The 14,734-nt window shown below is 39.7% G+C and overlaps 1 protein-coding gene across 3 annotated transcripts in view; it reads left to right on the top strand.

Annotated features, from left to right (window-relative positions):
* The window catches only part of SEL1L2 (SEL1L2 adaptor subunit of SYVN1 ubiquitin ligase), an 84,590-nt gene that overhangs the window by 22,486 nt on the left and 47,370 nt on the right, over positions 1–14,734 (top strand). For all 3 annotated transcript variants that reach the window (XM_068987719.1, XM_068987717.1, XM_068987718.1), the window contains one exon: positions 3,551–3,713. In XM_068987719.1, the coding sequence (XP_068843820.1) occupies positions 3,551–3,713 (163 nt within the window). The remainder of the gene's footprint in view (positions 1–3,550; positions 3,714–14,734) is intronic.

Genomic DNA, 14,734 nt, shown 5'->3' with positions numbered 1-14,734 from the left:
AGTTAAATTAGAAGCACTTAAGAGCTGAGCACCAAAGAATTGATGCTTTTGAACTGTGGTGTTGGAGAAGACTCTTGAGAGTCCCTTGGACTGCAAGGAGATCCAACCAGTCCATTCTGAAGGAGATCAGCCCTGGGATTTCTTTGGAAGGAATGATGCTAAAGCTGAAACTCCAGTACTTTAGCCACCTTATGCGAAGAGTTGACTCATTGGAAAAGACTCTGATACTGGGAGGGATTGGGGGCAGGAGGAGAAGCGGATGACAGAGGATGAGATGGTTGGATGGCATCACTGACTCGATGGACGTGAGTCTGAGTGAACTCCAGGAGTTGGTGATGGACAGGGAGGCCTGGCATGCTGCGATTCATGGGGTCGCAAAGAGTCAGACATGACTGAGCGACTGAACTGAACTGAACTGAACTGAATAAGAGCAAAAGAAACCATCCTCAGCAAAAACTCAAGCCTCATGCTAAGCGTCCCTGGGGACTGTCATGATGATGATGGAATTAAACGAAGCTCCAAAAATACGATCCAGCCTTAGAGGGAAGTCAGCTCATGTGGGTGCCACTGAGCAGATGAGTAAGAAGGACAGGGAATCCTGAGCCCAGCCTAGCAGGATGAGAGAACAGTGGCGTTCTGGGAAGGGCTTGTCCTTGAGATTCAACCTAGCAGGTGAACCCAAGGTGAGGGGCCCCATTAAGTCCAAGGGACTCCTAGATTCAGCCTGATGGGACAACATCACTCTTAGAAGGCTCTGCTTAACCTTGATAGGTGCCTTCCTTTTTTGACTTAAAGGATGGGGAGAAACCCAGCCCTTCACTGCAGGGCCATTAACCAGTGCAGGAACCTTCATGCCTACATGGTATCACTCAATCTCAGATTACTCTTTCCCAACCTATCCTGCTCCAGTCCTTGCCCAAGAATCCCAGAAGAACAGCTTATGTGTGCAGCAGCACAGATACGTAAGAGGGTACATAAACCTGAGTCTGCTGACTGTTCTAGGTTGGTAGCAGCAGAGAACAGAAAACAAATCTCTTCATAACCAGAGACCCCAGGAGTTTGTGGGCAAGATGTGTGAAACTCCTTCAGTGTTCAGGATTGTCTGCTTTACAGCCAACTTAGCCATCTCTAAGACTCTGGTCAGGGAAGAGAAAAGGCTACACCCCCAGACCAAAGGGGAGTCATTTTGCTACTCTTCATCCTGTGCCCTGCCTGCTCCTTGCCTCACCACTCCTCACTGAGGGTAGCATAAGCCACAGGTGCTGCCAGTCCTTTTGCCTCATCCACACCCACATCTTGGTCTAATTCATTTGTTCAGTGTCTTCGTATGTATGCGAGGAAAATTGTTGAACAAGCTCGTGGTTTTAGAAGTACAGACGTTAAACAAGCATATGTCAGGGAAACACAAACTTGTCTGAAAGAGCTGAGAAGCCTCCATGATATCCAAGGTTAACTGTCATTAAGAATTACTTATCAGTGAAGAAGGTTTGGAGATAAGCCTCTGACATGTCCTGCTGCTGCTGCTAAGTTGCTTCAGTCGTGTCCGACTCTGTGCGACCCCGTAGGCAGCAGCCCACTAGGCTCCTCTGTCCCTGGGATTCTTCAGGCAAGAATACTGGAGTGGGTTGCCATTTCCTTCTCCAATCTGACATGTCCTAGAGATGCATTTAGCCTCCCCTTACCCCAGTACCCCCCCAAGCATCCAACACCAAATCCTCTAGAGACACTCCAGACACCTAACTGAACTTTCTTTTGTGGACCTACCCCTCCTTTCCAGTTTTTCCTACTTTTTCCCTCGTGGGGATTGCAGTCCAGATCTTAATCCCACCTAATTTGCCATGACTTTTCTTCTACCCTAGGTCCAGCTTCTGGTATTCCACATATCAGCTTGGACTGCCCTGATAGGGGACAGAGGTACCCCTCCTCCCTCAGACTCAAAGCCACCTGGAGGGACTGGTTTTGGAAATGTTTGCTGCCTCTTGGGACCAGCAACTACATGTACTCCTGCCCCCTGTAGTCCATCTCAGGCTTCTCTGCTCTGGACCATGTTGGTGCCCTTCTAGTCCCAGCAGACTGTGTTGTTGCAGCAACAAGCCATGTGACAGAAGAGCTCCGGGGAATCTGTACTTGGTGCCATACCTTTCCCGTGATGCCAGACCCGTGCATTCAGTGACCTTTGAAACCCTCTCTCTTATTATTTGCTTTCTGGCCCCCAGAACTTACACTTGATTTGACCACAGCTATTTTTTTGCTAGATCTCCTGGATTCTTTTTGTTCCACTGTGATCTACTCTCTGTTTACCATCCAGGACCCTAATGCTTACCTGGATCTCTCTCTTTCTTGGCCCTTCTGGCCTATTCTATTTGGCTCCAGCCTTTGACCATGAGCAACTTATTTTAATATCAGCATGGGTAGGGGTGTATAAAGCTGAATCTCCTAATCCTTCTGAATTGGTAGCTATGGTAGATTTGCGTGTTTATTCCTGTATTTGAGTCAAGGTCACAGGCAGAGGTTAATGCTTTGTGATCTTACTGCTACCAAAGGGGAAGTGATAAGAATAAAAATAAATCCTCAGAGCACTCTGTCTCCAACACAAGTTTTGACCTTGCAAGGCTCTCCATCACTACTTGTTGCACAGATCAGGTCTGGGTGACTTCTGACCAGGACTCATAAAATATACTGCAAGGCAATCCTCTGGTGTCTATATTTATAATCAGTAACTTTATGTGATTTACCCACAAATTATAGGAGAACAATTACCATGCCATAAAACTTTCTATGCAATAGTCTTAATAATAATTATAGCTGAATTTATTGAGGGCTTACTCTATATCAGGCAGTATGCCAAGAACTTCACATGGATTATCTCATTGAATCTTCCCAGAAGCCCCATAAAGTAGATGCTATTATTATCCAATTTTATAGATGACAGAGGCACAGAGAAGTTAAGTAACTTGCCTGAAGCTCTCAAACTAATTAATGGTAGATTTTAACCCAGTCAATCAGACTCTAAAGCCCTAAAAATCATTACGGTTTTGTTTCGTTATTGTTTTTCCAGAGTCTGCTTGTGCTAAAGAATATGCTCTGCTTCAGAAAAATATTTTGGAATGTAAAGGTACAGTTGTTCTCAATCATGAGAACTTCTTAGGTGTGACATTGCAGTTTTGATTTCTTAAAACTGATTTTAATTATATTGTTCAGAGTTCATTTTATAAATCAAATACTCATAAGTAATGGGATTTACTATGTTAGGACAAATGCCCCAGTTTTTCACTCCACTTGGTCTATAAGCTTGAAGCATGGATGATATAGCTACATATTTCTCTGTTTCAGCAGCTTCATTATTTGTCAGATATATTTGAAATTATAGTCTTAGACTGGCTTAGGGCTGATAAAAATCTTCTGGTATAGAGATGTAATGGACTATATAGTTAAACTGTAGTGTTATTAGCAATGTCAACTGGGTCCTTCTTGTTAGAAGCAGAATGAAGGAGGAGCAGAAATTTTCATTTTTGATACTCACACTTCTAACTTCATATTCTTGAAACAGAGCCTACATATTCTTTGCCAAAGCAGCTGATCTGGGAAACTTGAAAGCTATGGAGAAAATGGCTGATGCTTTGCTATTTGGAAATTTTGGCATGCAAAACATTACAGCAGCTATCCAATTATATGAGTCCTTGGCTAAGGAAGGATCATATAAAGCCCAAAACGTGAGTTTTGAGAGAAAATTAAATCTTAAATAGCTACCTCCTGAAATAACTATGGACAAATAGCATGTGAGAGGAGTTGAGCCTCTGCTGCACAAGCCCAAGCCTAGGAAAGTTACTGCAATGCCCTAAATGTTCCATCAGGACACAAGGCAGGAACCTGGGGCAAGTCCTTCTAGCTCCTGGGTGACTTTCAGGAGTGGAACAGAGCTGCTCTCTAATCCCTCTTCCCATCTTCCACGTCCACATGTGTGTTTTAAAATAATGTGAGAACTCCAAGCCCCTAACATAGTTAAATTTTATAAAAAAATACACTGTATTTACCTATGCAAAGAAATATGGAACTAAATCTATTTGTTTAGGATGATGTTTGCCTGGTTTTTACCTGGTTTAAATATTTTACAAGCTATATAAATTTGCTTTTCTATTTTAATGTGTGTTTCATTTTATGGGGCTTTCTTGGTAGCTCAACAGTAAAGAATCTGCCTGCAGCGCAGAAGACACAGGTGTGATCCCTGGGTCGGGAAGAGTCTCTGGAGAAGGAAGTAGCAACCCACCCCAATATTCTTGGCCTGGGAAATCCCGGAGACAGAGGAGCTTTGTGGGCTATAGTCCATGGGGTCACAAAAGTAGGACGTGACTTAGTGACCAACCAACCAACCAACATTTCATTCTATTCCCAGAATAACATAAGCATTTCATAGAAAATCTGGAAAACAATGAAAACAAAACAAAAAAAGCCTCTCATAAGCCAGCCATCCTGACTGCACTTCTTGTCAGGACCACTCTGTGTTTCTGTTTGGCTTCTTTCCCTTTTTACAGCACCATCATCACAGAGGAAGCACACGCATTGTTTTGTTTTTGGCTGCTTGTACTTAGTGTGGTAGCAAAAGTATATTTTCATGTTCTTGGTCTTCTTAATGAAAACACTTCTTTCTGATTACAAATGAAATTTATACTGATTACAATTTTAAAAAAAACAACCCCGTGAATTCAGAAAGTTTGAGGAAGAGAGTAAAAATTACCTAAAAGCTTTCTTCCCAGAGATTACTTTTTTTTTCCCATCAAGTAAATGTAGAAGCTAAGCTTTGGAATCAGACAGATTTAACTTCAAATCCACTCTACCACTTTCTACTTAACAAAACCCTTTCCCCTTCTGCGTGAGAATTTGACCTTTGGTTCACCCTTTACTTGTGTTTCCCTGGTGATATGATAGGAATAAAATGTTCTCTATGTTTCCAGGTAGTATTACTTATCGTTGAAATGACCTCTCCTTGGTAAACTACCTTGGGAGAAACTCTTATGAGCTATACGTACAGGGACCCTGGGCAATATGGACTGACTATGCCTATGGAGTTCTTACACAGGGAATGAGGCTTTTATGTCAGGGCGGCTGCCACACCCCCAGTGTAGATCTCATCTCCTTGAGTCTGGTCTGTCATCCGAAGCACTAAAGATGAGGGCTGCTAGAGGACTGTGTGACCAGCTACAAGGACTCCTACCGAAGGAGGCTGATGCTGCCCTCTGGCAAACTCTGGTTGCTATGCTACGTCCACCTGAGCAGACTGACAGGTGTAGCCTCTTGTGAGACTACATTCATTTGAACCAGAAGTTGGACCAGGGGAACTCTGATGGGTGGGGCAACGTCCCTAATTTTCATCTGTAGAGTTAGGATAATGATAAAACACCGGATATTGTGTTTATTTGGTTCACTACTGTATCTCTAAAAATATAGTGCAGGGCCTGGGACAGAAAAAAATATAGCTCAATAGTGAATTAATTCATGATGAATGAATGAACAAAGTTGTGAGAATTAAAATAGTGTGTGAAGGCACTTAATTCTATACCTGTAACTTTATAATCATCCACCAGAAAAAAATATATATATAATTATTATTATTCTATTATCCTTCTAGAATTTTTTCTATAACTTTGTAGAATGTGTTTTACAAAAATGAGACATGCTTTAATTACTGTTTCCTAATCAGCTCTTGATTCACTTAATAATATATCATATTGAGTTAGTCAAAAAGTTCATTTGGGTTTTTCCATAAGCTCTTATGAACAGACTTTTTGGCCAACCCAAATAGATCTCTTTCCCTGTGAATATATCCCATATTTGGTTAATCAAAAATATAAAGTTCCAAAACAGACCAAATGTTATCATGTCCACCACTACAAATAATATTACCTAACCCCTAGGTAATGAACTAGTGAACATGTGCTTTGTCAGTGGGTATACTAATTAAGTCAACAGTGGTTTCTTGGACATTTACTATGCGCCACACACAATCTTGTTGATGGGAATAAAAAATTAATAGGTCAAAGTCCTTATGGGCCAATCTTAAATATAAACAAATAATTGCAGCACAGTTTAGGTGGACTAGAGTTAAGGTATAAAGTGCTTTAGGCATGGAAAAGTGTCTGACTGGCTTTGCCTGGGGCAGGTAGAAAAGGCTTCAAGGATGAAGGAACATTTACACTCAGTCTAGAATACTGGATATAGGCAACATGAAGGATTTGTCTGAACTTGAATGACATATCTGATGCAAGGTCAAAACACTACTCCCAGAAAAGAAATCCCAAATTAACATAATTGGTACATTAAACATATGGACTGAGAGCTGACATCAGAGTTTTACTCCACATACTCTAGGTAGCATGGTTCTGTGGCATGGACCACAGACAAGGAGGGCAAGAAAGCAAAATGTGGATGAGGACAAATGTTTCACCTGAAAGGCCAACGTTAACCTGATATGCAAAATTCAGCCACACTGTTGAAGTGCTGCAATACTGATTGGAAAAAGTCTCTGCCCCAAGCTCCTCTTGTGCTCTCCCTGACAACCTGAACACTCTTATTCTTCTCTCGGACTTCCCTTCCTCACTTTAGCTCTCATGATATTGAGCCAAAGTGTTATCTGGATGGGCAGGGGGCCTAGAAGACACCCTGGTCCAGTGCTACAGCTGGATTCTATTCTAATGAATGCTGGATTCGAGTCTAGAATTTTAACTTTTATCCCAGTCATCACTACAGGAAAATCTATTTCCAACAGCAAGTCCTTGTGCAGTTGATTTATCTCCTTGTACAAAGCACGGTTAAAAATATTCTGTGGTACAAACGTTGCTTTGTTCGATGACTGGTTTCTGGGACCAGGCTGGCCACATGCCATATTGATCACAGTTCTCTAACAGGACTGGCCAGGTGACCACCTTTCCTCTCAAGCTGTTTGTGACAGGTTGATATAGGAAACGTTGCTGGGAACTGTGGGGACAATGCAGCAACAGAAATGTGGCTGAAGAAGCTGAACTGTGTACTGAGATGACAGCAGAGGACGGTGAGAGGGACAGAGGTAAAGAGAGAACAAGGACACCTGTCTCTGGGGGAGAGGTCAAGGGCAGCTGGAAATGCTGAAGGGGGATAGATGGGAGAAACCAGACACCAGCGGGCTCGTGGAGCCCTGGTTCAACAAAGAAAGCGAGAAAGATGTGAATTCAGATTATAAAGTGGCATTGAGGGCATAGGGGGAGAAAGGCAGCTTCAAGCTACGTATAAAAGGGAAGCTGATGGAAGCAAAGAGGCATAATTATTTCTTTTCATGCACCTTGAATGGTTCATCTGACAGAAATCCAAATAAACTGAAAGAAATCCCAATAAGGGCAATAGAAGCAATTAAGATTGTGAACAGAGTTCATTGAACTGATTTTCAAGACAACTGTACCTTCTGAAAAAAACTATTCATGAATTAGTCTTCATGAAAATGGTGAAAACTGAAGAAAGAGCAAGCAAAAATAAAAATAGAGGATCTTATAAGATACTACACTATACCAGCTAGAGGTAGTTAGGTATTTTTTATTTCTCTGATTCTCATTTAGGAAGCAGAAATTCAGAATTAGAAAGGCTCACTCTTTTCTTAATAGTGATGAACCATTTTAATAGGAAAATTTGTTTGTTAATTTGCCAAACAAGAAGGTAGGGCCTAAATCTCATTTGCTTTAAGAATCAAGAAATGGATCATTCACATTGTATCACCTTAAAATTAATTGAATCATGGTAATGATTATTAGGACTGTGCTACAACTGAAAAAAAAAATCATTTTAGTATCAAATAATCATTTTGATAATTCTAGGACTACCTGTGTAGAGCATTTTTTTTTGATGTAAATCATCTTTTTGTATTAAGGGTACAAAAAGGAACTGAGTTTTTCATCAGGGTTGATTCACATTTTTTTCGGCTTGCAATTTAAAAAGAATGACCACAGATGCTTTCAAGACTTGTAAAATAATTACAATAATTAAATGCTTGATCTTTTTTCTCTTTTAATTTCTTATATAAAAAGTAAAAGGAGGAATATTTAATTTTTAAACTGTTAATATGGAACCTGAGTAATTTACTTTGAAATTGATTAAAATATCCTCTACACTTAACTCTTTAAATTTAAATCCCAGCTACTATAACACAGCATAGTGGTTGAGATCAGAGTCTGATAAACAAATCTAATTTGCAGAGTTTGACCTTTTAAAACCACCATTGATGTCATCACTATAGCGTAGCTTCTCTTCAACTTACAGCATTTTTTTGTCTAGGTTAAGATTTAATCATTCTATAATCCATCTCATTGCACCTCAGCCTCATCTCAGAAAATATCGAAGACCAAAAACTTATCACTGTAAAGTTTTAGGTGACAATGCCCAACTGTAAAGAAATAGGACAACCCTGACTATAATTGGCATATTTACTACATGATAGCCCATGACATCTTTTGTCTTCCACGAGTGCCTGGCATGTTTTAAAGAGTGAAAAAAAAGTGGAGCCCTCCAGAGAAATAATTTAAAATCACTCGTTATTTTTCTGCTAAAGAAAGAAGCATGCTCTTTGAGTTGATTATTTGAGGCTTCAAAAGTCATGGTTTTAGTTCCTTACTTTACAGTCTGAGCATTATACAGATAAAACACCCTCCCCCCCGCAATCATAGGATAAAAATTAACTCCCACACAATGCACAACCTCCCAACCTCACAATTTTCTCCAAGAGGATCAGGCCAAAAAGCGTGGTAGGCTCTGCACAAAATGATTCAGTGTTGGTGAAAGTATCTTAAAATACATGATCAACTAAGTAGAGCAGTATCTTCACTTTCTTATACAAAGGTCAGTATATTTGTGTTCTATCAAAGTTTCTACATACACAAGATTCTAAATTGAGCAGAGTCAAAAATTGCTAAGAGCTGCAAGAAAAAATAAATTATTTTGCCAATAACATTGGCTAAAGATATTTTTGCAAGGAGCCAATTTAACCATTTTAAATATAACTATAGAGGTTTGAGGAGTACCAGGATTCCAGCCTTTCTTTTGTAATAACAGCCTTTATGATCAACTTTCCCAAAAATGGAAACTTTGAGACTAAAGAGAAACTGACAGTATAGTAAGTTTTTTTAGTGTATGAATTAAGTAGATGACAAATTATAAACCACATAGTAGAGCTATTATGCTTTTAGGAATTGAACTCTCTGCATTCAGTTTCCTAGTTTAAAAAGTAACATAGTTCTTTGTCCTTGAAATTATAACAAAATGTTTAAGAAATTATTCATTTTCTGTTTTGATGAAATTATCAGACCTTGTATCCTGATTTTAGGGAGACATCTAACAAAGTCTTGGATTATGTTACCATAAACTAGATGAAAAAGTAGAAATGTGGGCTTTGATAATAGTAAATAAAGAGTATAGACTAATGGATTGATGCCAAGGTGAAAGATTTTCTGGCAGTCCACCACAGAACACTGCCTATGACCTTGTGCTCTTCAAATATTCCATCAGCTATTAAGCTGAGTGCGTGTGTGCGTGCTAAGTCACTTCGGTAGTGTCCTACTCTTTCAGACGCTATGAACTGTAGACTGCCAGGCTCTTCTGTCCATGGGATTCTCCAGGCAAGAACACTGGAGTGAGTTGCCATGCCCTCCTCCTGTGTCTAATACCAAATTGTTCTTAATATGAAGCATGAAAATAAATCCAAAAAGAATCCTAAAAGAGGATGCTGTGAAAGTGCTGTACTCAATATGCCAGCAAATCTGGAAAACTCAGCAGTGGCCACAGGACTGGAAAAGGTCAGTTTTCATTCCAACCCCAAAGAAAAGCAATGCCAAAGAATGCTCAAATTACCACACAATTGCACTCATCTCACACGCTAGTAAAGTAATGCTCAAAATTCTCCAAGCCAGGCTTCAATAGTATGTGAGCCATGAACTTCCAGATGTTCACGTTGGATTTAGAAAAGGCAGAGGAACCAGAGATCAAATTGCCAACATCTGTTGGATCATCGAAAAAGCGAGAGTTCCAGAAAAACATCTATTTCTGCTTCATTGACTATGCCAAAGCCTTAGACTGTGTGGATCACAACAAACTGTGGAAAATTCTTGTGGGAATACCAGACCACCCGACCTGTCTCCTGAGAAATCTGTATGCAGGTCAAGAAGCAACAGTTAGAACTGGACATGGAACAACAGACTGGTTCCAAATTGGGAAAAGAGTACATCAGGCTGTAAATTGTCACCCTGCTTATTTAACTTATATGCAGAGTGTGTCATGCAAAATGCAGGGCTGGATGAAGCACAAGCTGGAATCAAGATTGCTGGGAGAAATATCAATAACCTCAGATATGCAGATGACACCACCCTTTTGGCAGAAAGCGAAGAAGAACCAAAGAGGCTCTTGATGGAAGTGAAAGAGGAGAGTGAAAAAGTTGGCTTAAAACTCAACATTCAGAAAATGAATATCATGGCATCTGGTCCCATCACTTCATGGCAAATAGATGGGGAAACATTGGAAACAGTGGCAGACTTTATTTTGGGGGCTTCAAAATCACTGCAGATGGTGACTGCAGCCATGAAATTAAAAGACATTTACTCCTTGGAAGAAAAGTTATGATCAACCTAGACAGCATATTAAAGAGCAGAGGCATTACTTTGCCAACAAAGGTCTGTTTAGTCAAAGCTATGGTTTTTCCAGTAGTCATGTATGGATGTGAGAGTCAGACATAAAGAAAGCTGAGTGCCAAAGAATTGATGCTTTTGAACTGTGGTACTGGAGAAGACTCTTGAGAGTCCCTTGGACTGCAAGGAGCTCAAGTCAGTCCATCCTAAAGGAAATTAGTCCTGAATATTCATTGGAAGGACTGATGCTAAAGCTAAAACTCCGATCCTTTGGGCACCTGATGCAAGAACTGACTCATTGGAAAAAACCCTGACGCTTGGAAATATTGAAGGCAGGAGAAAGGGCTGACAGAGGATGAGATGGTTGGATGGCATCACTGACTCAATGGACATGAGTTTGAGCAAGCTCTGGGAGTTGGTGATGGACAGGGAGGCCTGACGTGCTGCAGTCCATGGGGTCACAAGAAGTCGGACATGACTGAGTGATTGCATTGAACTTATGGAAAGAAAGGTGTATTATCAATGATATGTAAAAGAGTGTGGAATGAACCTCTAAAATGGTGATAGGAAAGATAAACTTACAAATGAGCAGAAGCTTGAAAATATTAAGAACACCAAAACAGACTATTACAATTATTCTGACAAAAATAATATTATGACTCTATTGAGAAGAGAAGCAAAAAGAAAAAAGAAGAAAGTCATGTAGATGACCTAAATTATTATCTATCATGTAGCAAATCTATAGCTAAATGTGTGAAATATATAAATTAGCAGCAAGTAGAAGCAATTTATCAGGAGTCCTAATGATGGTAATTATCAGCAGAAAACAGCCAAAATAATTAAAAGTAGTTTTCTATGAGGAAAATAGGGAGTTTCTGAGAAAAGACCATGGCATTGCTGTTTAAATTTTAAGCCCTCAGAAGTATTAGAATTTTAATTTTTAATACATATACATCTCTTAATTTGTTAACAAAGAAATAAAAAGTTAAATTTATATATTCATTTTTCCCCACAAAGGAATTATCCTTAAAATAAAAAACAGACGTCCTCTCCCACTGAAAAGAACCCAACTCCTTTGGAAAATGTCAAATTCCAGGTCTGGGGCAAAAAATGTACAAGATAATATTGAAGCATCTTATCCTGTCTGATAGCAAAGAACTGGTCAGAAAATACCGGGGTTGAGAATTCCCTGGCAGTCCAATAGTTAAGACTCAGTGCTTTCAGGTGGGCTTGTAACTACCCCAAACAGGAGAGTTTGCTGGAAGTGACACCACGTCGCTCTGAAGGCTGGGTCGTAAAAAGGATACAGCTCTGCCTAGCTCTCGCTCTCTCGGCGTGCTCAGTCCTGGAACACAGTTACCAGACTTGGAGAAGCTCGTATGATAGAAGACGTCCCATGTTGTTGTTCTGGCTGTTAGCCTCTGCTAAGATCTCAACCAACAGCTAGAATCAACTGCCAAACGCATGAAAGAACCAGAATCCACACTATGGCAACTCCAGCCTTTGAGTCTTCCAACTAAAGCCCCCAGATCATGAATCAGAGAACAGCCATCCCCACTCTACCTTGGCCGAATTCCTGACCCACTGAATCCTTGGCGTAATAAATGGTCATCATGCCACCAAGTTTCTGAGTGATTTGTTACACCAGCCACAGTAACTGCAACAGAGACATTAATGTTCAGAATTGAAAGACAGATTGCAGTTTTCTCAGAAGCATCCGATACCTTGGCATCCTTGTTGAAACTCATTTGGCCATATATATGAGGATTTATTTCTGGTCTCTTTACACTGTTCCATTGGCCTATATGTCTGTCTTTATGCCAGTACCATCAGATTTTGAATCACTCTAATTTGTAATATATTTTGAAATCAGGAAGTGTGAGGCCTCCAGCTTAGTTTTTTTCCCTCAAGATAGATGAGCTATTTTGTGAGTTTACATATGAGATTCTATATAAATTTTAGGACGGTTTTTTCTATTTCTGCAAAATGGCACTGAGATTTCAACAGGGGTTGCACTAAATCCAATCCCTCTGGATATAAAGTAGCAATATTACTTCTTCTAATACATAAACATAGGATATTTTCCATTTACTTATGTATTTTCAGATTTTTTAAGCAATGTTTTATAGTTTTCAGTGTACAAGCCTTTCACCTCCTTGGTTAGTTTATTCTAAAGTGTTTATTGTTTTTGATGCTATTGTAAATTAGACTGTTAATTTCCTTTTCTGAATGTTCATTGTTAATGTATAGAAAATCTATTTTTGTGTGTTGATTTTGCATCCTACACTTTTTCTAAATTTATTAGTTTTAGCAGTTTTTGTTTTCTGTATATAAGATCATGTCATCTGTGAACAAAGAAAATTTTGTTAATTTGTCTGGTTGTTCTATCCATTTTTGAAAGTGGGGGATTAAAATCTGCTACTGTTATTGTATTAATGTCTGTTTCTTCTTTCAGCTCTGTCAGTGTTTGCTTCATGTATTTGGGTGCTCTGCTCTTATATGCATATATATTTATAGTGGTTATATCTTCCTGGTGAATTGATCCTTTCACCATTACACAATATCCTTTATCTCTTGTGACAGTTTTTAACTTGAAGTCTATTTTATCTAAGTGTGATCATCCCTCTCTTTTGGTTGCAATTTACATAGAGTATCTTCTTCCATTCTTTCACTTTCAGACTATGTGTTTCTGTATCTAAAATAAATCTTCTGTAGACAGCATTAAGTTGGGTCTTGTTTTCTTATCCATTCAGCCTTTTATGTCTATTAATTGAGTGAATTTAATCCATATACATTTAGAGTAACTTCTTAAAGGGAAAGACTCACTACTGCCATTTTGTTCATTATTTTCTGCTTGTCCTGTACTTATTTTATCCTCCTTTTCCTCTCTTGATGCCTTCTTTTGTCTTTCATTTATTTTTTGTAATGGCATACTTTGATTCCCTCCTCATTGTTTGGGTGCATTTTCTATAGGTATTTTCCTTGTAGTTACTCTTTGTGTGCATGTGTTAGTTGCTCAGTCGTGTCCAACTCTTTGTGACCGCGTGGACCATAGCCTGCCAGGCTTCTCTGTCCATGGCACAAGACAAGGCAAGAATACTGGAGTGGGTTGCCATTCTCTGCTCAAGTGTAGTTACTCTTGGGATTACATAAAATGTCTTATAGTTACAACATGCATGCAGTTGTTCAGTTGTGTCTGACTCTCTGTGACCCCATGGACTGTAGCCCACCAGGCTCCTCTGTCCATGGGATTTTCCTGGCAAGAATACTGGAGTGGATTGTCATTGCCTCTTGCAGGGGATCTTCCCGACCCAGGGATTGAACCCATGTCTCCTGCATCTCCTGGATTGGCAGGCAGATTCTTTACCACTGCGCCAATCTATTTTAAATTGATATTGACTTAACTTCAGTCAGAGAAGGCAATGGCACCCCACTCCAATACTCTTGCCTGGAAAATCCCATGGGCAGAGGAGCCTGGTAGGCTGCAGTCCATGGGGTCGCGAAGAGTTGGACACGACTGAGCGACTTTACTTTCATTTTTCACTTTCATGCATTGGAAAAGGAAATGGCAACCCACTCCAGTGTTCTTGCGTGGGGAATCCCAGGGACGGGGAGCCTGGAAGGTTACCATCTATGAGATCGCACAGAGTCGGACATGACTGAAGTGACTTAGCGGCAGCAGCAGTAACTTCAATCACATATACTCTGCTCTCCTCCCATTTTATGTTATCAATGACACAAATCATATCTTTTTATATTTTGTATCCATTAGCATAGTTTTTTAGTTATAGCTATCTTTTATGCTTTTACCTTTTAGATTCTCTACCAGAATTTAAAGTGACTTATCCACCACCATTACAGCATTATATGATTCTGTGCTTGTCTATGTGTTTATTATTACCGGAGGGCTTTATATTTTTATATGCTTTTGTGTTATGGCTAGCATTCTTTCAACTTGGACACCCTTTAGCAATTCTTGTAAGGCAGCTCTAGTGTTGATGAATTCCCTCAGTTTTTGATTATCAGGGAATTTCTATTTTTGTCTTCATTTTTTAAAGTTAGTTTGGCCAGATACAGTGTTCTTGGTTGACAGCTTTTTT

The sequence above is a fragment of the Capricornis sumatraensis genome, chromosome 15, assembly GCF_032405125.1.
Source record: "Capricornis sumatraensis isolate serow.1 chromosome 15, serow.2, whole genome shotgun sequence".
In the NCBI taxonomy this organism is placed as follows: Eukaryota; Metazoa; Chordata; class Mammalia; order Artiodactyla; family Bovidae; genus Capricornis; species Capricornis sumatraensis.
This window is presented reverse-complemented; position numbering and strand designations above follow the sequence as displayed.